This window comes from Pan paniscus, chromosome 6, assembly GCF_029289425.2.
Source record: "Pan paniscus chromosome 6, NHGRI_mPanPan1-v2.0_pri, whole genome shotgun sequence".
NCBI classification, from domain to species: Eukaryota; Metazoa; Chordata; class Mammalia; order Primates; family Hominidae; genus Pan; species Pan paniscus.
In genome coordinates this window covers 61861197-61885575 of record NC_073255.2, presented here as the reverse complement: position 1 = coordinate 61885575, position 24379 = coordinate 61861197, and the positions used below count along the sequence as shown (strand labels likewise).

The following is a 24379-nucleotide window of genomic DNA, read 5'->3' as shown; positions in this document are numbered from 1 at the left end:
GGAAATTATCCTGAAGCCTGGTAGGATGAGGATATAGACTTCGGGGTGACCAGAGAATCAGAATAAGTGCTGATATACGATAGGATTCACCTCCACCACCTGGGTCGATAAAAGTAGTATTAAGATTGTGGTCAGTTAACAGTATTATAATGCCGGCAGCTAGGACTGGGAGAGAAAGGAGTAGGAGAACTGCTGTAATTAGGACTGATCAGACGAAAAGGGGTGTGTGGCATTGGCACATAGCTGGAGGTTTTATGTTAATAATTGTGGTGATAAAGTTAATGGCCCCTAAAATAGAAGAGACACCTGCCAAATGGAGTGAGAAGATGGGTAAATCTACAGAGGCTTCTGCATGTGTTAGGTTTCCTACTAAGGAGGGGTTAGACTGTTCAGCCGGTTCCAGCGCCGGCCTCTACTACAGTGGATGTAAGTAATAGTAGGAAAGAGGGCGAGAGGGGTCAGAAACTCATATTATTTATCCGGGAAAATGCTATGTCGGGGGCGCCACTTATCAGAGGGATTAACCGGTTGCCGAAACCTCCAATTATAAGTGATATTCCTGTAAAGGAAGTTATGACAAATGCATGACCGGTAAAGATGACATTGTAAATTTGATCATTTCCTAGTAGAGTACCTGGTTGGCCCAGTTCCACTCGAATAAGGAGGCTTAAGGCTGTACCCACTATCCCTGCTCATGCACCGAATAGCAGGTATAATGTCCCGATATCTTTATGGTTGGATGAGAACAATCCACGGTTGGTGAACATAGGTGAAGTGAGAAAAGGTAAAAAGGCTGAGTAAGCATTAGACTGTAAATCTAAAGACAGAGGTCAAGGCCTCTTTTTAGCAGTCCCGAGGTGATTTTCATGTTGCATTGCAAATTCAAAGGAGCACCTTCAATCCTGCTGGGGCTTCTCCTCCTTTTTTCCCCCAAAGGCGGGAGAAGTAGATTGAAGCCAGTTGATTAGGGTGTTTAGGTGTTAGCTAAATTTTCATGGGTTTAAGTCCCAACAGTCTAGCCATGGCTTAGCTTAATTAAAGTGATTGATTTGCATTCAATTGATGCAGAATACAGTTTTTCAGTCTTTAGGTTTTTTGCAGAAACTAAGTATAATTCACTTGTTAAGAGCTTTGAAGGCTCTTGGTCTTACTTAACCTAAATTTTTAGATTTTAGGTAGCGTTAGTGGAGAGATTGGTAGGAGGAGGGTAGAGAAGATGGTAAGTGGGGGGAGAAGTAATATGGGTTTTGTGTTTTCAAACTACCATTTTATTTTTATATTATTGGATGTGGGGAATATTGTCACTGAAGTGGAGTAAACTAAGCGTATGTAAATATACAGATTGAGTAGAGTTATGATAGCTATAATGGTTGGGATAATAAGACTTATTTTTTGTAAACTCTTGAATGGTGATTCATTTAGGCAGGAATCCTGTTAATGGAGGTAAACTTCCTAGGGATAATAAAATTGATAGAATTATAGATAGTAACCATGTTAATTTGTTTCAGGCGTGAGATAGTGATAGGGTTGTGGTGCTTGAATTCAGGCTGAGTGCTAGGAATACAGTGGTGGTTAAGATGAAGTAAATAGGTTAAAAGTGGTAATGTTTGGGTTGTATGTTAGTACTGCTGTTATTCAACCTACATGAGTAATTGGGGAGTAGACTAGAATTTTACGTAGTCGTGTTTGGTTAAGTCCTCCTCAACTGCCCACTGTAATAGGTAAGATTGAGATAGATAGGAGGATGTTTGTGTTTACTGATGGAAAAATTTGATGTATTACTGAAATAGAGGCTAGATTTGTCATGTGAGGAGGAGTATACCGGATGTTAGGAAAGTTCCTTGCGTTACTTCTGGAGCTCAGAACTGAAAAGGGGCTATCCTTAGTTTTATTACTAAGGCTGTTACTATTATTAAGGATGAAAATTGGTTAATAGTATTTATTATTGTTCACTGTCTGGAGAACAGGTTATTGGAGAGAATACTTATTATGAGGACTGTAGATGTGGTTGCCTGTATAAGGAAATATTTAGTGTCTGTTTCTGTAGAGCGGGGGTTTGTTTTTTTAATTAAGATTGGGATGAGGGCTAATATATTTATTTCTAAGCCTGTTCAGATGAAAAATCAGTGTGAGCCTAGCATTGTGATAAGAGTACCTGTAAAAATAGTAAGGTAAAATAATAAGTTGACCTTATGGGTTAATTAGGACGGGAAGGGTATAACCAACATTTTCCGGGTATGGGCCTGATAGCTTATTTAGCTGACCTTACCTTAGGACGTGGTGTGATAGGTAGCATGGGGAATTTTGGATTCTCAGGGGTGGGTTCAATTCCTATAGTTCTAGAAATAAGAGGTTGAAATCCTCTATTGTTTACTCTATCAAAGTAATTCTTTTGTCAGCCGTATTTCTTACATTTGAGGTGGGATGCTGGAGATTAGGATGGGTATTGAGATATGTCATATACAGAATGCTAGTGTAAGTAGTAGAAAATTTTTTCATAGGAGGTGTATGAGTTGATTGTAGCCGAAACGGGGATATGCTGTTTGAATTCATAAAAATAGGGAGGTTAAGAGGAGGGTCTTGGTAATGAAATATGTAGCATAGAGTTCTGGTGAATATATAGTGTGTAATGTTCCTAGAAAAATTGTAGTAGTTAGGGCATTTATTACGATAATTTTCATGTATTCTGCTATGAAGAAGAGGGCAAATGGACCTGCGGTATATTTGACGTTGAAACCTGAGACTAACTGATTCTCCTTCTGTTAGGTCAAAAGGGGCTCCGTTAGTTTCTGCTAATGTAGAGATAAATCATATTATGGCTAGGGGTCATGATGGTAGGAGCAGTCAGAGGGACTCCAGAATTGCTGATCCAGAGAGAGTGTCTAAAAATCTATTCTCAGAAATGAAGGAAGGCCTTATGTCCGTGAAACAGCAGATAGTATTAAAATAATCATTGTACTACCTGTAACACAAGGAGAACTGGAATAGAGAACCAGAAGATTGCTGTGGTGACAATTCTACTGACTCCATTGATGGGGCACACCCCATTCTAAGTGGGAAATCTGTTTTTAGACAATTGCATTAAAAAGTTCCTGTCACTGGGTATGGTGGCTCACACCTATAATCCCAGCACTTTGGGAGGCTGATAGGGAAGGATCTTTTGATCCCAAGGTAGGAGGCCATCCTGGCCAACATAGCAAAACCCTTTCTCTACAAAAAATAAAAATAATGAAAAATTAGCCAGCTGTGGTGGTGAATGTCTGCAGTTCTGGCTATTCAGGAGGCTGAGGAAGGAGGATCCCTTGAGCCTGGGAGTTCTTGAGGCTGCAGGGAGGTATGATCACACCACTGCACTCCAGGCTGGGCAACAGAGTGAGACCTTGTCTCTAAAAAAGAGAAAGGAAAAAGGTTTCTCCCTAACCAAACCACAATCAGCTGACCAGTGCCTGTCACCCATGAACTTGAACACATGTGGTCTGACCCCACCAGAAGGAACGAACCTGTCTTAGTTCAGGGAGATCCAGGGTTTGCATAGCTCTTCTCTAGGACTGAGCTAATACTCACATTTGCCTCCCCTGTTCTGCTATCAGCTGGCTTGATCTTTTCCTCTTCCTTTGTCTTTTAACATCTATTTACACCAAAGCTCAGTACTGGCTTCCTATGGCTGCTGTAATACATTACCACAAACTTAAAAAAAAATTTTTTTAATGATTTTGGCCAGGCATGGTGGCTCACACCTGTAATCCCAGCACTTTTGGAGGCCGAGGCAGGCAGATCTCTTGAGGTCACAAGAGTTCAAGACCAGCCTGGCCAACATGGCGAAATCTCATCTCTACTAAAAATACAAAAGTTAGCTGGGTGTGGTGGCATGTACCTGTAGTCCCAGCTACTTGAGAGGCTGAGGTGGGAGAATCGCATGAACCTGGGAGGCAGAGGTTGCAGTGAGCCGAGACCATGCCCCTGCACTCCAGCCTAGGTAATAGAGTGAGATTCCTTCCTAAAAAAAGAAAAAAGAGAAACCAAACTTTTAAATAATTTTATTTTATTTTTTAAAAACTGAGATGGGGTCTTAAACTCCTAAGCTCAAGCCATCCACCTGCCACAACCTCCCAAAGTGCTGGGATTACAGGCATGAGCCACCATGCCTGGCCTAAACCATGAATTCAGTGACTCAACGTGATATGTGTTATCTTATAATTCTGGACGTCACAAGTCTAAAATTGTTTTTTCTGAGATGAAATCAAGTGGCATCCAGGATCTAGAGGAGGATCCATTTCCCTGTTTTTTCCAGTTTCTAGAGGACACCTGCATTCCTTGGCTTGTAGTTCCTTCTTCCATCTGCAAGACCAGTGGTGTAGCATCTTCAGGTCTCTCTCTGCTTCCATTGTTGATCTTACTTTTTTTTTTTTTTTTTTTTTTGAGACAGTGTCTCGCTCTGTCGCCCAGGCTGAAGTGCAGTGGCTCGATTGGCTCACTGCAACCTCTACCTCCCAGTTTCAAGCAATTCTCCTGCCTCAGCCTCCCGAGTAGCTGGGACTACAGGTGCCCGCCACCACGCCTGGCTAATATTTTTGTATTTTTAGTAGAGATAGGGTTTCGCCATGTTAGTCAGGCTGGTCTCAAACTCCTGAACTCAGATGATCCACCCACCTTGGCCTCCCAGAGTGCGGGGATTTCAGGCATGAGCCACCGCACCTGGTCTAGTCCCATTACCTTCAGTGGGAAAATCCCCAATTACTTTGGCACCAATATAATAGTAACATCAAGAATCACTGGTCACAGATCAGCATGACAGATATTATTATAATAATTATAGAGTGGGCGTGGTGGCTCATGCCTGTAATCCCAGCACTATGGAAGGCTGAGGTGGGTGGATCACCTGAGGTCAGGAGTTCAAGACCAGTGTGAATAAAATGGTGAAACCCTGTCTCTATTAAAATGCAAAAACTTAGCCGGGCATGGTGGTATATGCCTGTAGTCCCAGCTATGTGGGAGACTGAGGCAGGAGAATCGCTTGAACCCGGGAGGTGGAGGTTGCAATGAGTTGAGATCACACCATTGCACTCCAGCCTGGACAAGAAGAGTGAAATTCTGTCTCAAATAATAATAATAATAATAATTATTATTATTATTATTGTTATTCTGGGCACAGTGGCTCATGTCTGAAATCCCAGCACTTTGGGAGGCCAAGGCGGGTGGATCACATGAGGTCAGAAGTTCAAGACCAGCCTGGCCAACATGGTGAAACCCCGTCTCTACTAAAAATACAAATATTAGCTGGAAGTGGTGGTGGATACCTGCAATCCCAGCTACTTGGGAGGCTGGGGCAGAATTGCTTGAACCCAGGAGGGGAAGGTTGCAGTGAGCTGAGATCATGCTATTGCACTTTAGCCCGGTTGACAAGAGCAAGACTCTGTCTAAAAAATAAATATAATAAAATGAAGAGGAGGAGGAGGAAACAGCCAGGTGAGGTGACTCACACCTGTAAAGGAAGAGGTGGAGGTGGAGGTGGAGGTGGAGGTGCAGGTGGAGGTGCAGGTGATGGTGGAGGTGGAGGTGGTAACAGCCAGGCGTGATGGCTCCTGCCTGCAGAAGAGGAGTTGGAGTTGGAGGAGGAGGAGGAAACAGACAGGTGAGGTGGCTCACACCTGTGAAGGAGGAGGAGGAGGAGGAAACAGCCAGGCAGGTGGCTCAGGCCTGTAGAGGAGGAGGAGGAGGAAACAGCCAGGCATGGTGGCTCACCCCTGTAAAAGAGGAGGAGGAGGAGGAAATAGCCAGGTGTGGGGCTCACGCCTGTAAAGGAGGAGGAGGAGGAAACAGCCAGGCGTCATGGCTCATGCCTGTTAAAGGAGGAGGAGGAGGAAACAGTCAGGTGTGGTGGTTCATCCTGTAAAAGAGCAGCAGGAGGAGGAGGAAACGGCTAGGCCTGGTGGCTCATGCCTGTAAAAGAGGAGGAGGAAACAGCCAGGTGTGGTGGCTCATGCCTCGAGGAGGAGGAGGAGGAGGAGGCAGCAGCGGAAACAGCCAAGTGTTGTGGCTCACACCTGTAAAAGGAGGAGGAGGAGGAGGAAGAGGAAACAGCCAGGCATGGTGGCTGATGCCTGTAAAAGAGAAGGAGGAGGAGGAAACAGCCAGGCGTGGTGGCTCATCCTGTAAAAGAGCAGCAGGAGGAGGAGGAAACGGCTAGGCCTGGTGGCTCATGCCTGTAAAAGAGGAGGAGGAAACAGCCAGGTGTGGTGGCTCACGCCTCTAAAAGAGGAAGAGGACAGCCAGGCACGGAGGCTCACGCCTGTAGAGGAGGAGGAAGAGGAGGAGGAGGAGGAGGAAACAGGTGCGGTGGCTCACACCTGTAAAAGAGGAGGAGAAGGAGGAAACAGCCAAGTGTGGTGGCTCACGCCTGTAAAAGAAGAGGAAGAGGAGGAGGAAACAGGTGTGGTGGCTCACGCCTGTAAAAGAGGAGGAGGAGGAGGTGGAGGAAATAGCCAGGCTTGGTGGCTCAGGCCTGTAAAGGAGGAGGAGGAGGAAACAGCCAGGTGAGGTGGCTCATGCCAGAGGAGGGGGAGGAGGAGGAGGAGGGGGAGGAGACAGGCACGGTGGCTCATGCTTGTATAAGAGGAGGAGGTGGAGGAGGAAACAGCCAGGCGAGGTGGCTCATGCTTATGGAGGAGGAAGAAACAGCCAGGTGTGGTGGCTCACGCCTGTAAAAGAGAAGGAGGAGGACGAGGAAACAGCTAGGCTTGGTGGCTCACCCCTGTAAAAGAGGAGGAGGAGGAGGAAACTGCCAGGTGCCGTGGCTCATCCCTGTTAAAGGGGGAGGAGGAGGAAACTGCCAGGTGCCGTGGCTCATCCCTGTTAAAGGGGGAGGAGGAGGAAACAGCCAGGCACGGAGGCTCACTCCTGTAAAGGAGGAGGAGGGGGAAACAGCCAGGCATGGTGGCTCACGCCTGCAAAGGAGGAAAAAACAGAGTCGTGTGCCTCACGCCTGTAAAGGAGGAAGAGGAAGAGAGGAAGGAAAAGGAAACAGCCAGGTGTGATGGCTCACGCCTGTAAAGGAGGAGAAGGAGGAGGAGGAAACAGCGGCTCACGTGTGTAAAAGAGGAGGAGGAGAAAACAGTCGTGGTGGCTCACGCCTGTGAAAGTGGAGGAGGAGGAGGAAATAGCCAGGTGCGATGGCTCAAGTCTGTAGAAGAGGAGGAGGAGGAGGAAAAAACAGCCAGTTGTGGCCGATGGCTGTGAAGGAGGGGAAGGAGGAGGAAACATCCCGGCGAGGTGGCTCAGGTCTGTAGAGGAGGAGGAGGAAGAAACAGCCAGGCGTGGTGGCTCACATCTGTAAAGGAGGATGAGGAGGAGAAAGAAATAGCCAGGCAGTGGCTCCCGCCTTTAAATGAGGAGGAGGAGGAGGACAACAAAGAACCAGAGGAGGTGGCTCACACCTGTGGAGGAGGAGGAGGAGGAAGCCAGGCTTGATGGCTCACGCCTGTAAAGGAGGAGGAGGAAGAGGAATAAACAGCCAGGCACGCTGGCTCCTGCCTTTAAATGAGGAGGAGGAGGAAGAGGGAAAAGAAAGCTGTCAGCGTGTACCACATCTTGGAGGGCAGCATCCCAGATCTGCGGAGTGTTAGCTTCAGACTGGTACATTCACCGAGCCTTTCAGGGCTGCCCCATCTTCCTACCAGGCTGCTCATTTCTTTTTTCTCTTTTTTTTTTTTTTTTTTTTTTGGAGACAGTGTCCCTCTGTGGCCCAGGCTAGAGTGCAGTGGCGTGATCTCAGCTCACTGCAGCGTCTGCCTCCTGGATTCAAGTGGTTCTCCTCTCTCAGCCTCCCGAGCAACTGGGATTACAGGCGCATGCCACCACACCCAGCTAATTTTTTTGTATTTTTAGTAGAGACGGGGTTTCACCATATTGACCAGGCCGGTCTCGAACTCCTGACCTTGTGATCTGCCTGCCTTGGCCTCCCAAAGTGCTAGGATTATAGGCATGACCCACCACGCCCAGCCTTAATTATATTTTTTGTAGAGATGGGGGTCTCACTGTGTTTCCCAGGTTGGTCTCAAATTCCTTTCCTCAAGAGATCCTCCCACGTTGGCCTCCCAAAGTGCTGAGATTGCAGGTGTGAGCCACTATGCCTAGTCTTAATTTTTGTATTTTGGTATTTAGTATTTTTGTATATTTAGTAGAGACAGGGTTTTGCCATGGTCTTGAACTCCTGGACTCAAGCAATCTGCCCACCTTGGCCTCCCAAGGTGGAATCTCACTCTGTTTGCATCCAGCAGGCATGGAAGAGGCTCTGCTGTGGCCTGCTCAAATTCCTGCTGTGGAAAGCAAGAGAAGGTGCTCCTTGAAGAAACAGGGGGATCCCACCGATCTCAGGGGCTCTGTCCTGGCCTGCAGCCCTGGATCGTCCAGACTGTGCTGGGGTGGGGAACCGACCTTGCCCTTCTTGGCTGGGGCTGAGGGTGAGGGTCCCGCTTCCCCAAAGGCCTAGCCCGGGGTTCCAGCCACAGGCCCCACTGGGCAGCGCCAGGCCCATCCCGCCCCTCTAGGCCTGGCACTCGCCCTCAGCAAAGATGGCGCGGATCGTCTCAGGTACCTGATGCGACCTGTCCGCAGCCTCCTCCTGCACTGCTCTTAGCCCTGCAGACGGTGGCCAAGCAGTGGAGTGGAAAGCGTGACCTAGTGGACAGGTGTGGCCTGCACGGCGTTTGGGCTGCTGTTGCTGTGCGCTGGCACTGCAAGGCGGGATGCTATACCCCCAGGAGCGCCCGTCGTGGGAGCCCAAGGAGCTGGGTGGCCTCTGGAGCTTCCCTGCCGATTTGGACAACCGACGCCAGGGCTTTAAGGAGCAGTGGTACCCGCGGCCGCTGCAGGAGGTGAGGACTCGGGGCAGGGCCTGGAGGTGCCCGGAAGCCCGGCAGTGGGAGAGAGGAGCCCCAGCCCCCTGCAGGCTCCTTCCCCTGGGCATCCCGGAGCTGGGGGCCCAAAGGAGGTTAAAGGTCAATGGGCTTGGAGCGGGACTAGTGGATGGGGACCCGGGGAAACCGGGAAGACCAAGGCAGAGGAGGTGGGAAGAGGAGGAAGTGCCCCTGCAGAGCCCCCTCCTGAGGTGAAGGGTGAGCCTGGGCAGTGTCCTTTTTAATGTTTATTTTTAATTTGTAAATTTTTTTGAGACTGGGTTTGGCCCTGTCACCCAGGCTGGAGCTGAGTGGCGCAATCCATTGAGCTCAAGTGATTCTCCTGCCCCAGCCTTGCAAGTTAGCTGGGGCCACCACGCCTGGCTAATTAGAAAAAAACCTTGGACAGGCTAGGTGGCTCACTCCTGTAATCCCAGCACTTTGGGAGGCGCAGGCGGGCAAATCACCTGAGGCCAGGAGTTCGAGACCAGCCTGGCCAACATGGTGAAACACTGCCTCTACTAAAAATATAAAAATTAGCCAGGTGTGGTTGGTTCATGCCTGTAATCCCAGCTACTTGGAAGACTGAGGCAGGAAAATCGCTTGAACCCAGGAGGCGGAGGTTGCAATGAGCCGAGATAACGCCACTGCACTCCAGCCTGGGTGACAGAGTGAGACTCTGTTTAAAAAAAACACCGAAAAAACTTTTTTTTTTTAAGATACAGGGTCTCACTACATTGCCCAGGCTGGTCTCAAATTCCTGGCCTCAAGCCATCCTCCCATGTTGACCTCCCAAAGCGCTGATTACAGGCTTTTGATTACCCACACACTCATCTAGCCAGAGCGGCATGTGCTGCACAGAGCCGGGCCCGGGGATTGGGAGGAGGGGACAGTTTAGACGTTCTGAGGTCAGCTCTGCTGAGGCAGGAAGGTCCCTTGGTTTTCAAGGTTCAGATAGAGGACAGGACATGACATCAGGCCAAGGACGCCACCCCTGTTCCCCTTCTGACTTGGATGTGGTCAGTAGAGAAATGGGACCAGGTGAGGTCTGGGCTGCATTTGCCTATTCTACATTCTCTTTTTCTGACTTTGCGGCATTCAGTACAGGAGGAAGAGGAGAGGGCTGTGTGCTAGTGTGCGCCCCACTCACAGTGTCCTAAGCAAAGCTCCCCCATCCTCCCAACCAGCCTTCCTCCCTGTGACAGGCAGTAGGTCATCTGTCTCGGGAGATATTGGGCCCCATCCACTCCCGAGGAGGAACTCCTGGCCCCACTGGCCCAGGTGCACAAACCACCCTGGCAGTTGACCTGTTGCAGCAAGTTATCTGTACGTTCCACCAAGGGTTCCTGCTGTATGTCAGGACTTGCGCTAGGCCTGGGGGGGCACAGCTGTGCAGCACACTGGCCCCAGATCTTTTTGGGGACCTAGGAGCTGAGCCTGGCCCCTCTCTCCGCAGTCAGGCCCCACCCTGGACATGCTGGTTCCCTTCAGCTTCAACGACATTGGCCAGGACTGGCGCCTGCGGCATTTTGTTAGCTGGATGTTGTACGAATGGGAGGTGACCCTGCCGGAGAAATGGACCCAGGACCTGCGCACAAGAGTGGTGCTGAGGATTGGCAGTGCCCACTCCTATGACATCGTGGTCAGTGCAGCCAGGAGCAGGCAGGGTGGGTGGGTGGGCATGGCTGCCGACCAGCATGGGACCCCCAGCAGCCACCCACAGCCTGTCTTCTGGCGTGGGATGGTGGTGGTCCCTGCTCTGCCCTGCCCTGGGGGCTATGTCCTGTGTAGGGGGATAGGTGGCCTGATCTACCCCATCGGGATGCCATTCTTCCCATCTGCCTGGCAGGCCCCTGAGCCCCATGCTGCAGGTTATGTGAGGGAGTGCCCAATAGCAGGGCCTCTCCTTATGCGCTGACCTGCCACCCCCTCCCCATATCTCCTGTGTCTGCAGTGGGTGAATGGTGTCAACACGCTAGAGCATGAGGGGCTGACATCAGCAGCTTGGTCCAGGTGGGGCCTCTGCCCTCCTGCCTCTGCGTCACTAATCAACATCAGTAATATGCTCAACCCCAAGGGTGGGGGGTCCCTGCCACCAGGGACCATCTGCTACATGACCAACACCTCCAAGTGGGTACCATCCTGTCTCCACTGCACGCACCCACCTTCCCATCCCACCCTGTGGTCTTCCTGCTAGGGACAGGGTGGCCTTTGCAGAGTGGAGGCCCTGAATCTGGGGAGGCTGGGGAGGCCTGTGAGCTGAAGTCAAAGGACCCAGGGCAAGGGCCCAGAGAACCACAGTCCTTACACCCTAGGTATCCCAAGGGTTGTTTTGTCCAGAACACAGACTGACTTCTTCAACTACGCAGGACTGCAGTGGTCTGTGCTTCTGTACACGACACCCACCACCTACATCGATGACATCACCATCACCACCGGTGTGGAGCACGACAGTGGTGAGGGATTCTGGTAAGATCCTCCCTCCGCGGGGCCCAGAGTGGCTCTGTTTGTTCCCTGTTTGGAAAGCTCTCCCAGGAAAAAGGTGCTCCCAGCATCTCTAAACCCCCACAGGTTCCCATCCACCTACAAAGCTAAAATCCAGCCTATCTGAGCAGACACGGGCTCCTGAAATCACCTGTCTGGTTGACCTCGCTTGGAGAAGAGGAGTTTGGCCTAACGTCACACAGCTCAGGGCGGCTGTCCTGTCCCTTCCCCACAGTGCTGCTCTCACTCCAGCTCCCCTTGCTACACATCATGCTCAAGGAACAGGCAGCTTTGGGGGAACAGGCACAGTGGCTCGTGCCTGTCCTCTCAGCTCTTTGCAAGAAGGCCCTGGTAGGAGGATCACTTGAGGCCAGGAGTTCAAGACCAGCTTGGGCAACAGCGAGACCATCACCACAAAAAATTAAAAAATTAGTCAGGCATGGTGATGTGTGCTGGTAGTCCCAGCTGCTGAAACAGGAGAATCACTTGAGCCTGGGAGGTCAAGGGCGCAGTGAGCTACGACTACGCCACTGCGCTCTGGTCTGGGCAACAGACGGAGACCCTGTCTTTTTTTTTTTTTTTTGTGATGGAGTCTCACTCTGTTGACCAGGCTGGAGGGCAGTGGTACAATCTCAGCTCACTGCAACCTCCGCCTCCTGGTTTCAAAGGATTCTCCTGTGTCAACCTCCAGAGTAGCTGGGATTACAGGCATCTGCCACCATGCCCAGTTAATTTTTGTATTTTTTTTTTTAGTACAGACAGGGTTTCACCATGTTAGCCTGGCTGGACTTGAACTCCTGACCTGAGGTGATGCACACGCCTCAGCATCCCAGAGTGTAAGGATTTTTAAAGTTTTCTTTTCTTGTTTTAAATATATCTTTTTCTTTTTCTGAGATGAGGCCTTACACTGTCGCCCATGCTGGAGTACAGTGGCGAGATTATTGACAGCTGTTTTGGGGCTGCAGTTCCAAGTTTAAAAGAGTTTAGGCTGGGTGCGGTGGTTAATGTCTGTCTTGGGAGGCCAAGGTGGACAGATAGCTTGAGCTCAAAAGTTCGAGACCCACCTGGGCAACATAGTGAGACCCTGTCTCAAATAAATAAATAAATAAAATTAAATAAATAGGAATTTAAACAAGAATCACACAGCAAAGGTGATGCAGCATAGAGCAATTTATTGCAAAGAAAAAAGTATTTTGGAAGTTAAGTGCAGAATAGCCCGGGCACAGTGGCTCATCCCTCTAATCTCAGCACTTTTGGAGGCTGAGGCAGGTGGATCACTTGAGTTCAAATCAGCCTGGCCAACATTAGCTTGGCATGGTGGCGTGTGCCTGTAATACCAGCTACTCGGGTGGTTGAGATGGGAGAATTGCTCGAACTTCTGAGGTGGAGGTTGCAGTGAGCTGAGATTGCAACACTGCACTCCAGCCTGGGTGACAGAGCGAGACCCCTTCTCAAAAAAAATAGTGAAGTGCAAAATACACAGTTCACCCTGAGAGAGAATTCAGGGCAGGCTGCTCGTAGCAATGAGACAGCACTGATTATTACTGGCGAAACTCCCTTTCTGGGAGTCTTCCATGATGAATTCCTAAGGAGCTGGGAAGAGGTGTAAGCACGTTTTGGGCTGTCCTTTGGTTGCGTATGCACAGTAGCTGTACATGCTTGTTCACATGTCACATATCTCAGCACCATGATTGGCACGTCTCAAGGACGTGTTCGCTTCCTTGACTACCTACCCTGCCTTAAGATGTGTCTTACTGCAGCCCCGAACTCCTGGCTCAAGCAATCCTCCCGTTTCAGCCTTCCAAGTAGCTGGGGCTGCTGGGGCTGCAGGCAGACACCACCACGCTCGGCTAATTTTTTGTATTTTTAGGGAAGAAGTGGTTTCCCTATGTTAACCAGGCTGGTCTTGAACTCCTGGGCTCAAGCGATCCTTCCACCTCAGCCTCCCCAAGTGTTGGGATTACAGGTGTGACCACTCTGCCTGGTCAAAAAAATCTTTTTTTAAATTGAAAAAAAGTGCCAGACATGGTGGCTCACGCCTGTAATCCCAGCACTTTGGGAGGCTGAGTCGAGTGGATCACATGAGGAGTAGGTGCGATTTCTACAATTGGTTTGGTGGAAATCAAATCCAAGTATGACTACAGCTGATGGCAAGGGGACAAGGCCTTTCGTGATGGTGAGTGATAGCATCCCCAAAAGTTAAAAATACCAAATGCATGACAGTGCTCCTGTGTCTGGTTAATATGGTGATAGTCACTAGTCCATCGAGATGTCTTATTTAAGGGGAACGTATGGGCAATCTTAGTTTTATGGCCCTGAGCTAAGAACCAGATGCCAGGTATAGTTTCAGTATAGTCAACCCCAAGTATTACGGGCCCGGAGCAAGGAGGGTAACACATCCAAGCGGGATGATGATTTCTCGGAGGTTGGTAGACTAAGAGACTAAAATTTAGTAGGAGATAACCATGTTGGGAGGGTGGTTTTGACTGAAATGTGCTATGTCCAATGAACCAATGAATGCACTATGTAATATTAAGAATTTTGAGTACTGGTCGATATCCATATGGAACTAGTTCTATGTGTAAGTGTAGTATTATATACGATAGTTAAGAAATTGCTAATACTTGCTTATATGCGTGTGGAGCAAGCTTGTAATGTCATACAATCTGTGAATGTACTGTGTACAATCAAGCATTGATAGTTCTATATATTCATGGGGACTAGCAGTAATGCACGAAGTACATAAAAGTATTAATGTATTAGTGCTGATGGTCAGTACTTACATAGTAGTAAAAATGCGCGCCAAAAAGAATACAGAGAATAGTTTAATTAGAATCTCAGCTTTGGGTGTTGATGGTGAAGTGGGAATGCTTTTTCTCTGAGTTGCCCTAGGGAGGGGACTCTCCATTTCTGCTTTACAAGACTGGTGTACTGGATTATACTACAAGGGCAGTTTCATTTAAGTAGTTTATTCTTGATTAGGGCAGTGAGTGGTATGAGAACAAGAATAATAGAGAAATATATCATAGATGCTATCTGTCCGATGGTAATAAAAGGATGTTCAACTGGCTGTCCTCCGATTCATGTGAGTGTGAATAGGTCGGTGACTAAGATTCAGGACAGATATTGACTCCTGGTTTATTGGGGATGGATCGTAAGATTGTGTATACAAATAAAAAGTATCAGTGTGGTTTTATGTGGGGCAGGGTATTTGGGGGTTGACTAAGGTGTAATTATCTGGGTCGCTCAGGAGGTCAGGCAGAAACAGTACTAGAATTATTAAAATGAGGAGGAGAAAAATTAAACCTAGAATATCTTTGGTTGTGTAGTAAGGGTGGAAGGTGATTTTGTCAGAATGTGATGAAATTCCTGAAGGGTTATTAGACCCTGTTTCGTGTAGGAGTAAAAGGTGGAGAATTGTCAGGGCTATTATGGTGAAAGGTAAGATGAAGTGGAAGTTGAAGAGTTGTGTAAGAGTGGCTTTGTAAACTGGAAATCCACCTTCGATTCATGGGACAAGGTCAGTTCCAATATATGGGAAGGCTGATAGTAGGTTTGTGATTACGGTAGCGCCTCAGAATGGTATCTGGCCTCATGGAAGCACATAGCCTATAAATGCTGTTGCTGTGGTTGTGAGTAGGAGGATAATGCCAGTGTTTCATGTTTCTAAATGTACGAATGACCCATAATATAAGCCTCCGCCGACGTGTAGGAAGAGGCAGATGAAGAATGTTGAAGGGCCATTAGTGTGAAAACAGCGGACTCTTCAGCCGTAGTCCACATCTCGGTTAATATGGGCAATAGAAGAGAAAGCAATTGGGGTATCTGGTGTCTAGTGTATGGCCAGAAACAGGTACCAAGAAGTGAGCCGAAGTTTCATCATATAGAGATATTAGATGGTGTGGAGAGATCAATGAATGAGTAATGATTTTTATTAGTGGGTTTGTTTTACATGTAATGGTCATTAGTGTTCTTGAAGTACAGTGATGGTTTTTCATATCATTAGTCATGGCTATAACCCATGTGGGAATAATGACATATGCTTTATTCTTATTAAGTGTTCTTTTGTTATGGGATTTGTAGGGTTTTTTTCTAAACCTTCTCCTATTTATGGGAGTTTAGGGTTAATTCTTAGTGGTGCTGTAGGTTGTGTTATTGTGTTGAATTATGGTGGGGCTTTTATGGGACTAATAGTCTTTTTTGTTTATTTGGGGGGGATGATGGTTGTTTTTGGTTATACTGTGGTGATGGCTATTGAGGAATACCCTGAGGCATGAGGATCAAGTATTGATGTTTTAGAAACTTTATTATTGGGGCTACTAATAGAGTTGTTGTTACTTTGGTGAATGGTGAGTATGATGGGGTGGTCATCATAGTTAATTTTATTAGTGTGGGAAGTTGAATAATTTTTGAGGGGGAGGTGCCAGGGTTAATGCATCAGGATTCTGTGGGTGCGGGTGCTTTATATAATTATGGGTGTTGATTGTTCGTAGTTGCTGGTTGAACATTGTTAGTATTTATGTGGCAGTTGAAATTACTCTGGGTAATAGATTAGATAATTAAGAGTAAAGTTAAGAAGGATGGAATAACCAAAGAAAAAATAAAATTTAATTAGGCCTTTTTGAGTAGTTATGGTAATGGAGGCTTTGAGTTGGGTCTGTGAATTTGTCTTTGGTATGGACTTTTCTAGTCAAATTAAGTCTAGCAGAAGTGATGCCAGATTTTGGCTTGTAGATAGGTTTGAGTGAGGGGTTGTATGGTGAATTGTGATTGAGTAAAATCCTAATATATTGGAGAAGCTGAATGTTTGTAATGGATATGTTATCTTAAGATTATTAGTTATAAAACTAAGTTCCATTGCCAGTAAGAGTCCTCGGATGGTTACACCTCGGGCTGTGAGTTTTAGGTGAGTGATATTGTTGTTCGGGAGGATGAAGTGTAGGGATAATGCTATTGGTGTTGAGAAACCCAGTGAAGATACTGCCGACTATAAGGCATTTAATTGGGTTTATTAGGGAAGAGTTATTTTTGTCAATGCTGATTAGGGTTGGGACGTGGGATTGTCCTATTAGAGCAAAGAAAATAATTTGGATATTATAGATACTTGCTAGGGAGGTGGCAATAAGAGTAGTAGAGAGGGCTCAGGCGTTGGTATAGGGATGTGTTTGCACTTTTGATAATGAGATCTTTAGAGTAAAAGCCTGTGAGGAAAGGCATAGCCGTAAGTGCTAGGCTGCCAATAAGGGAGGAGGAAGTAAGGGGTAAAGTCTTAAATAGTCCTCCTGTTTTTCAGATATCTTGTTTATTGTTGAGGTTATGGGTGATGGATCCTGAACTTATAAATAGTATAGCTTTAAAAAAGGTGTGGGTGCAAATGTGTAGGAATGCTAGGTGTGGTTGATTCTTGCCAATTGTGGCTATTATAAGGCCTAGTTGACTTGAGGTGGAGAATGCTACGATTTTGTTAATCACATTTTGTGTTAGAGCACAAATTGCTGTAAATAAGGTGGCAATAGCCCCTAAACACATTTTAAGGGTTTGGATTAACATATTATTTTCTATTAAGGGGTGGAAGTGGATAAGCAGTAAAATTCCTGCTATAACTATAGCGCTAGAGTGGAGTAGGGCTGAGACTGGGGTTGGACCTTCCATGGCGGAAGGAAGTCAGGGGTGGAGGCCAAATTGAGCTGACTTTCCCGCTGCTGCTAAGAGAAGGCCAATTAATGGCAGATCAGGGGTAGGATTTAGGATAAATGCTCGTTGAGGTTCTCATGTATTGTAAGATGAGAGGAATCATGCTATAGCTAAAATGAAGCCAATATCGCCAATGCGGTTATACAGAATCACTTGGAGGGCTGCTGTATTAGCATCTGCTCGGCCGTGTCATCAGCCAGTTAGTAAAACCAGACATAATTCCTACACCTTCTTATCTGATAAAAAGTTGAAAAAATGTTGTTGGCGGTAACTAGAATTAATATTGTGGTGAGGAAAATAAGTAAATATTTGAAAAATTGATTAATGTTAGGATCTGATTTTATATATCGAGAATTCTATAAGAGATCAGGTGACAAATAGTGCTACTGGGATAAATTTTATGGAGAAGTAGTCTAGTTTGAAGCTTAGTGAGAGTTTAAGGGTTTGGATTGTTATTGAATGTCAGTTTGAGATGATGGCTTCTTGGTCTATATACACAAACGTTGTGGGAATGAGGCTAATGGTGAAGGTGCATGCAGTAGATATTTTTACATAATGTGGATCCAAGTTCTTGTGAGGGTTGATTAAGGTGGTAGTAATTGGTAAGGTTAAGGAGATTAAGGTTATTATAGTAATGGAAAAATACGTGATTATTACTTTTATTTTGAGTTGCACCAATATGTTTGGTTTCTAAGACCAATGGATAGCTCTTATCCTCTACAACTTGAGAAAGCCATGTTGTTAGGCACAGGGGCATGAGTTAGCAGCTCTTGCATACTTTCTCAGTAAATAAGAAGTTGCAGACTTTTATTATTAGACCCACAATCTAATGTTTTGATTAAACTATATTTACAGGGTATAAAACCTATAGTAATCTTAGGGTTTAGGGATAATAGAAGAATAGGTGCAAGGTGTATGTGTATTAGTATATTTTCTCGTGTAGAGGAAGGTTTAATGCTATTAATGTAATATGTGTTTCTTGTTGTATTGTGATAAGTATGTATAGGGAATAAAGGGCTGTGATTAATATTAAGTCCTATAAGCATAATGGTGATGTTTGTTTAGGAGAGTGAAGCCACCATTACGAAGAGTTCTCCCATTAGATTAATGGTGTGGGGTAAGGCAAGGTTAATAAGATTTGCTCTAAGTCATCAAAAGGCTATTAGTGGGAGTAGTGTTTGAAGCCCTCTAGAGGGGAATATGATTTGGCTATGGATTCGCTCATAGTTTGAATCTGCTAGGCAGAGTAGTAAGGACGAAGGAAGTCCATGGGCAATTTTGCGGGTAATTGCACCGGTAAAGCTTCAGGGGGTTTGAATGAGGATAGACATAATAATAAGTGCTATATGGCTTATGGAAGAATATGCAATAAGTGATTCTAGATCAGTTTGTCGTAGACAAATAGAGCTTATCATAACTATCCCTCATAAGGATAACATGAGGAAGCGGTAGACTGTATATTCTGTCAGGGGGCTGAAGATAAGGGTAAGCCATATTATGCCGTAGCTGCCTGGTTTTAGGAGAACTGCTCTAAGTACTATTGAGCCTGCAATAGGGGCTTCTACATGAGCTTTAGGAAGTCATACGTGAAGTCCGTATAGGGGTATTTTTACTCTAAAACCCATAACACATGCTAATCATATAAGGTTATTTGATCAGGAGATTAATAGTTCTTGGATGTTAAATATTATTATCATGTTCAGTGAACCTAAGGTATTTTGAGTATAAATAAGTATCATAAGTAGGGGGAAGAGATCCCACTAGTGTATAAAATAAGAAATATGAGCTTGCACTGAGGCATTCTGGTTGGTTACCCCAGGGAGTGATAATAATTAAGGTAGGGATAAGTGTAGCTTCAAAGGGAATATAAAATGTAATTAGTTCTGTGGCTGTGAATGCCATGACTAAAGAAAATTGTAGGGTAATCAATATGGAAATATAGAGCTTTTTCCATGGGGGTGACTCATTGGAGAGGTGGTACTGGCTTGCTATAATTACAAGAGGTAGTAGTCAGGCTGTTAAGATTAGGAGAGGTGATGTCAGTGGATCAGAAGAGAAAGTTAATGAGAAGTTGAATAGATTGTCATTGAATTGATTAATAAATAATAGGGCAATGAAGCTAATGATTAGGCTGTGAATTGATTTAGATTATTGAGTTTTTAGAGAATCATGTTATTGGTAGCAGTATAATTGTTGGAATAATAATTTTTAGCATCGAAGTAAATTTAGGTTATATACATAGTCTAGGCTATAGGTGTTGGAGATGGAAACTAGTAAGGCAAGGCCCACTGCGGCTTCACAGGCTGTAAATACTAGGAGGGTAATGGGTATTATGAATGCCACGGTGAAATATATATTTAAAGGTATAAGGGTATTTATGATGAATAATGATAGTATTCCTTCTAGGCATAGTAGGGATGCTATCAGATGGGATCGATAGATTAATATCCCCAGAAGTGATATGGTATATGCTAATATGATATGGATATAAATAGAGGGCATTTGGTAAATATGTTGTATCATAATCTAATGAGTCGAAATCATTTATTTTGGCTTAAACTATCTACCAATTCAGTTCAATCTAATCCTTTTTGAGTTCATTCATCAGTTAACCCTAGGACTAAAATGATAACTAGTATAAGGGCTGTGCTGTTTGTTAGTGTCAGATTGTTTGTTTGAAGGGCTTATGGCAAGGGTAGTAAGTAGTAGGGCGATTTCTAAGTCAAATAGGGGGAATGTGATGGCTATTAGAAAAAATTTTATGGAGAAGGGAATGTGGTCGGAGGATAACAGGTCAAATCCGCATTCGTAGGGGCTGGATTTTTTTTATATAAATATTAAGTAGTGGGAGCCAAAATGTAATAACTGTTAGTGATAGGGCTAATAGGGTGTTGATTACTGAGGCTAGTATTAGGTTAATTACTCATTTTTGGATGTTGTCCAAACTAAATGATTGGAAGTCAGTGGTACTGTTTATACTAAAAGAGTAAGATCCTCATCAGTAAATAGAAATATACAAGAATAGTCATACTACATCTACAAAGTGTCAATATCAGGTGGCGTCTTCAAAGCCAAAGTGATGGCTAGATGTAAAGTGGTATTTTAATTTGCAGGGGAGACAGATAGTGAGGAATGTTGATCCAATAATGATGTGAAGTCTGTGAAAGCCTGTAGGTGTAAAGAATGTTGAGCCATAAATTCCATCAGAAATAGCAAAGGGAGCCTCAAAGTATTCTGAGACTTGTAGGAGGGTGAAGTAAATACCTAAGGTAATTGTCATAAGTAGTGCTTGAGTTATTTGTTTTCAATTATTTTCTATTAGGCTGTGATGGGCTTAAGTAATTGAAACCCCTGATGCAAGTAATATAGATGTATTCAGGAGGAGTACTTCCAGAGGGTCAAGGGGAGAAATGCTTGTTGGGGGTCAGTGTCTTCCTAGTTCTGGAGTTGGGGCTAGACTAGAATGGTAGAATGCCCAGAAGAATCCAGCAAAGAAAAATGCTTCTGAGATAATAAATAGGACTATTCCATATCAGATGCCTTTTTGGACAATTGTTGTATGGTGGCCTTGAAATGTACTTTCTCGGATAATATCATGTCACCATTGATATATAGTCAGTGTATTGTTTAGTAGGCCTAAGGTTAAAAGAGTAATAGAGTTATAGTGAAATCATATAGCTAACCTGGATGTTACTAGGAGAGAGGAGAGAGCCCTTGTTAACGGCCAAGGGCTGGGTTTGACGAAATGATAGGTGTGTGTTTGGTGGGTCATTATGTGTTGTCATATAAATAAAGGCTTACTAATAGCATAAAGGCATAAGCTTGGATAAGGGCCACAGCGAATTCGAGAGTGGTCAATAGAATTAGAATAATAAGGGTGTTTGAAGCTGTGGGAAGGTTAATAATTGATAATACTAGTGTGGCTCCTCCAATTAAGTGTATGAGTAAGTGACCGGCTGTAATGTTGGCTGTTAAATGTACAGCTAGTGCCATTGGTTGAATAAGTAGACTAGTGGTTTTGATGATTACTAGTATAGGGGTAAGTAGTATGGGTGTGCCTTGTGGTAGGAAGTGAGCTAAGGAGTTTTTAGTTTTAAAGTGGAAGGCTGTGATTACTGTGCCTGCTCATAACGGGATTGTTATACCTAGATTTATTGATAGTTGGGTAGTCGGTGTAAATGAGTGGGGTAGAAGCCCAAGGAGATTGGTTAAGGCAATAAAGAGAATTAGGGATATTAGTATAAGGGATCAGGTTCATCCTTTAATAGTATGTGTGATTATTATTTGTTTTAGAACAAGTTGAACTAGTAATTGTTGAATAGAAATCAATCAGTTATTAATTAGATAGTTGGAGATTGGAAGCAGTGTGGTGAGAAACAAGATGATTAGTGCTGCTGTGGGTAAACCGAGGATTGTCGGGGCAGTAAATGAGGTGAGCAGATTTTCGTTCATTTTAGTTCTCAAGGGTTGTTACGTTTTTGTGTTTTGATTATTTTTGGTGTAGGGGGTGTGTGGTAAATGAACTTTGGTAGTTGTAATTGAATAACGGAGAATAAAGTTATGATTGTTGATATAATAATAATAGGTCATGTGGAAGTATCTAGTTGAGGCATTCACTGTAGAGAGGTGTGATTTCTCTCAGCCTTTAACTGAAAAGGTTAACACTGGGGTAGCTTTTTTTTTTTTTTTTTTTTTTTGAGACGGAGTCTCACTCTGTCACCCAGGCTGGATGGAGTGCAGAAGCGCGATCTCAGCTCACTGCAAGCTCCACCTCACAGGTTCACGCGATTCTCCTGCTTCAGCCTCCTGAGTAGCTGGGACTACAGGTGCCCGCCACCATGCCCGGCTAATTTTTTTTTTTTGTATTTTTATTAGAGACAGGGTTTCACCATGTTATCCAGGATGGTCTCGATCTCCTGACCTCGCGATCCACCCGCCTCAGCCTCCCAAAGTGAGCCAGGCTAGATATTGAGAATTTCTCAAACCTGTTCTTAAGATGTCTCTTCCCTAGATTTGTGTTCCGTTTATTGGGTTATGTGGATTTGCCCATGTTCCTGCTGAAGAGCCTGTAATTAGTTGGTACACCTGCTGTTTGTCTGTGGTCTTACAGTCTCTCTGTGCTGTAACAATCATTTACCTTTTGTCTCATAGACACCAACCTGACATTCAAAGTATAGCACCATTTCTTTCAGCACTCTATGTCACGGTAGACAGAAACCAGTCTTTGGAAAGACTCCTCAAAGCCAGAAGTATGGACACATGTGCCACTATTTTTTTTTCACTATTGAGAGAGAAGCCAGGAGTCGAGAGTTTACACTTAAAGGCATTATTTTGTATTGGGGAGGAGGTATGGCTGTGGTGGGTAAATGTAACAAATGTTCTTTTGTCTTCTATGTGGCTTTTGGCATCATTCTCCTCTGTGGCACTGCAATCTTTTAACTGGTTTTTAGAGCTGTTACAAAGGCATTTTCGTCAATATATTTTTGTTAAGTTTATATGTCTATTAAGGAATTTGGGCTTGTGGTATTATGCCATTTTATTGTGCTTGGTATAATTTTATATTTTGTATTCATAGAGTATACTTACCTGAGTCTAATAAGTGGTATAATTTATTTATTTATTTATTTTTAGCTGTGTCCTCTCATTTTACTCCAGACCTTTTGCCTGGGCAGAGCATAAAACATTTATTCCCAAAAGTGATAATGAGAAGATATGAAAGCTATGGCATTGAAAATTTAAAGTTAAAAGACTGGAAAAGCGTGGGTTAGTGTACGGGACAGAAAAAAAGTTATAGTGGACTTAACCAATGTTAATCTTTCAATGTGATGAATGTGGCAAAGCTTTTAACTGGTGCTTAATCTTTATTCAACATAAGAGAATTAATACAGGAGAGAAACCATACAAATGTGAGGAATGTGGAAAAGCCTTTAACTGGTTTTCAAACCTTATTCGAAATAAGAGAATTCGTACTGTAGAGAAACTCTACAAATGTGAAGAATGTGCCGAAGGCTTCAACCAGGGCTCACATCTCACTGAACGCAAGAGAACTCATACTGGAAGGAAATCCTACACATGTGAAGAATGTGGCAAAATTTTAACTGGTTCTCATACTTTTCTCAACATAAGAGGATTCATACTGGAGAGAAACCATACAACTGTGAAGAATGTGAAAAGCTTTTATGCATGGCTGAATCCTTACCAAAAATTAGAAAATTCATACTAGAGAGAAATGCTACAAATGTGAAGAATGTGCCAAAACCTTTAACCAGAGCTCACATCTTATTGGACACAAGAGAATTCATACTGGAGAGCCACCCTACAAATGTGAAAAATGTGGTAAAGCCTTTAACTGGTTCTCAAACCTTACTAAATATAAGAGAATTCATACTGGAGAGAAACCCTAGAAATATGAAGAATGTCATAAGTCTTTGATCAATGCTCAATCCTTACTGAATATAAGATAATTCACATGATAGAGAACCCCTACAATTGTAAGGAATGTAGCAAAGATTTTAATTTGTGCTCACTTTTATTGTAAGTAAATTCATTCTGGAGAGAAACCCTATACATGTGAAGATATGGCAAAGTCCAGCCTTCAGGCCTTATAATACATAAAATTATTTATACTGGAAAAAAAATCACTGCAAGTGTGGAGAATTTGACCAGGCCTTTAACCAGTTCCAAACCTTTATTGTACATAAGGGAATTGATATTGGACAAAAATCTTGTAAATGTAAAAAAATGTAACAAAGCCTTTAACCAGCCCTCACACCTTAATGAACCTAAGAGAATTTATTTTTAAAAACAATTTTTTTTAAAGATGGAATCTCACTTTTTCACCCAGGCAGGAGTGCAGTGGCACTATCTTGGCTCACTGCAGCCTCTGCCTTCCTGGTTCAATTGATTCTCCTGCCTCAGTCACCTGAGTAGCTGGGATTACAGGTGCATGCCACCACACTGGCTGATGTTTGTATTTTTGGTAGAGATGGGGTTTCAACATGTTGGGCAGGCTGGTCTCGAACTCCTGACCTCAGGTGATCCACCTGCCTGAGCCTTCCAAAGCCTAAGAGAATTTGTATTAGAGAGACCCTACAAGGGTTAAAAATGTGACAGAACCTTTAAGCACATCTCAGGCCTTACACAATATCTGATCATTCTTTCTACAGAGAAGCCCTACAAAAGCAAAGAATGTGGTAAAGCTTTCAACTAGTCTTGAACCCTTATTATACATGAGAATTAATACGAAGAGAAACCCTACAATAAGGAATATGGCAATGTCTTTAAAAAGTCCTTAAACCTGAATAAAT

The 24379-nt window shown here is 44.5% G+C and overlaps 1 protein-coding gene and 1 pseudogene across 1 annotated transcript; one reads left to right on the top strand and one right to left on the bottom strand.

Annotated features, from left to right (window-relative positions):
- Window positions 1-6653: 6653 nt before the first annotated feature.
- Window positions 6654-23054, top strand: LOC100994436 (beta-glucuronidase-like). Its single transcript, XM_057302883.2, has 4 exons — window positions 6654-8873; window positions 10351-10536; window positions 11210-11363; window positions 22704-23054. The coding sequence occupies exons 1-4, from the start codon at window positions 8745-8747 to the stop codon at window positions 22838-22840; spliced, it is 606 nt and encodes a 201-aa protein (XP_057158866.1). The 5' UTR covers window positions 6654-8744; the 3' UTR covers window positions 22841-23054.
- Window positions 20783-22759, bottom strand: LOC117978053 (ATP synthase subunit a-like; annotated as a pseudogene).
- Window positions 23055-24379: the final 1325 nt, after the last annotated feature.

Bases quoted from the DNA above. Each gene is read 5' to 3' on its own strand.
- LOC100994436 (XM_057302883.2), top strand. From the start codon at position 8,745: ATGCTATACCCCCAGGAGCGCCCGTCGTGGGAGCCCAAGGAGCTGGGT. The intron at 10,537-11,209 runs GTCAGTGCAGCC...CTTACACCCTAG, and splicing joins CCCACTCCTATGACATCGTG to GTATCCCAAGGGTTGTTTTG. The intron at 11,364-22,703 runs GTAAGATCCTCC...ATTTATTTTTAG, and splicing joins GACAGTGGTGAGGGATTCTG to CTGTGTCCTCTCATTTTACT.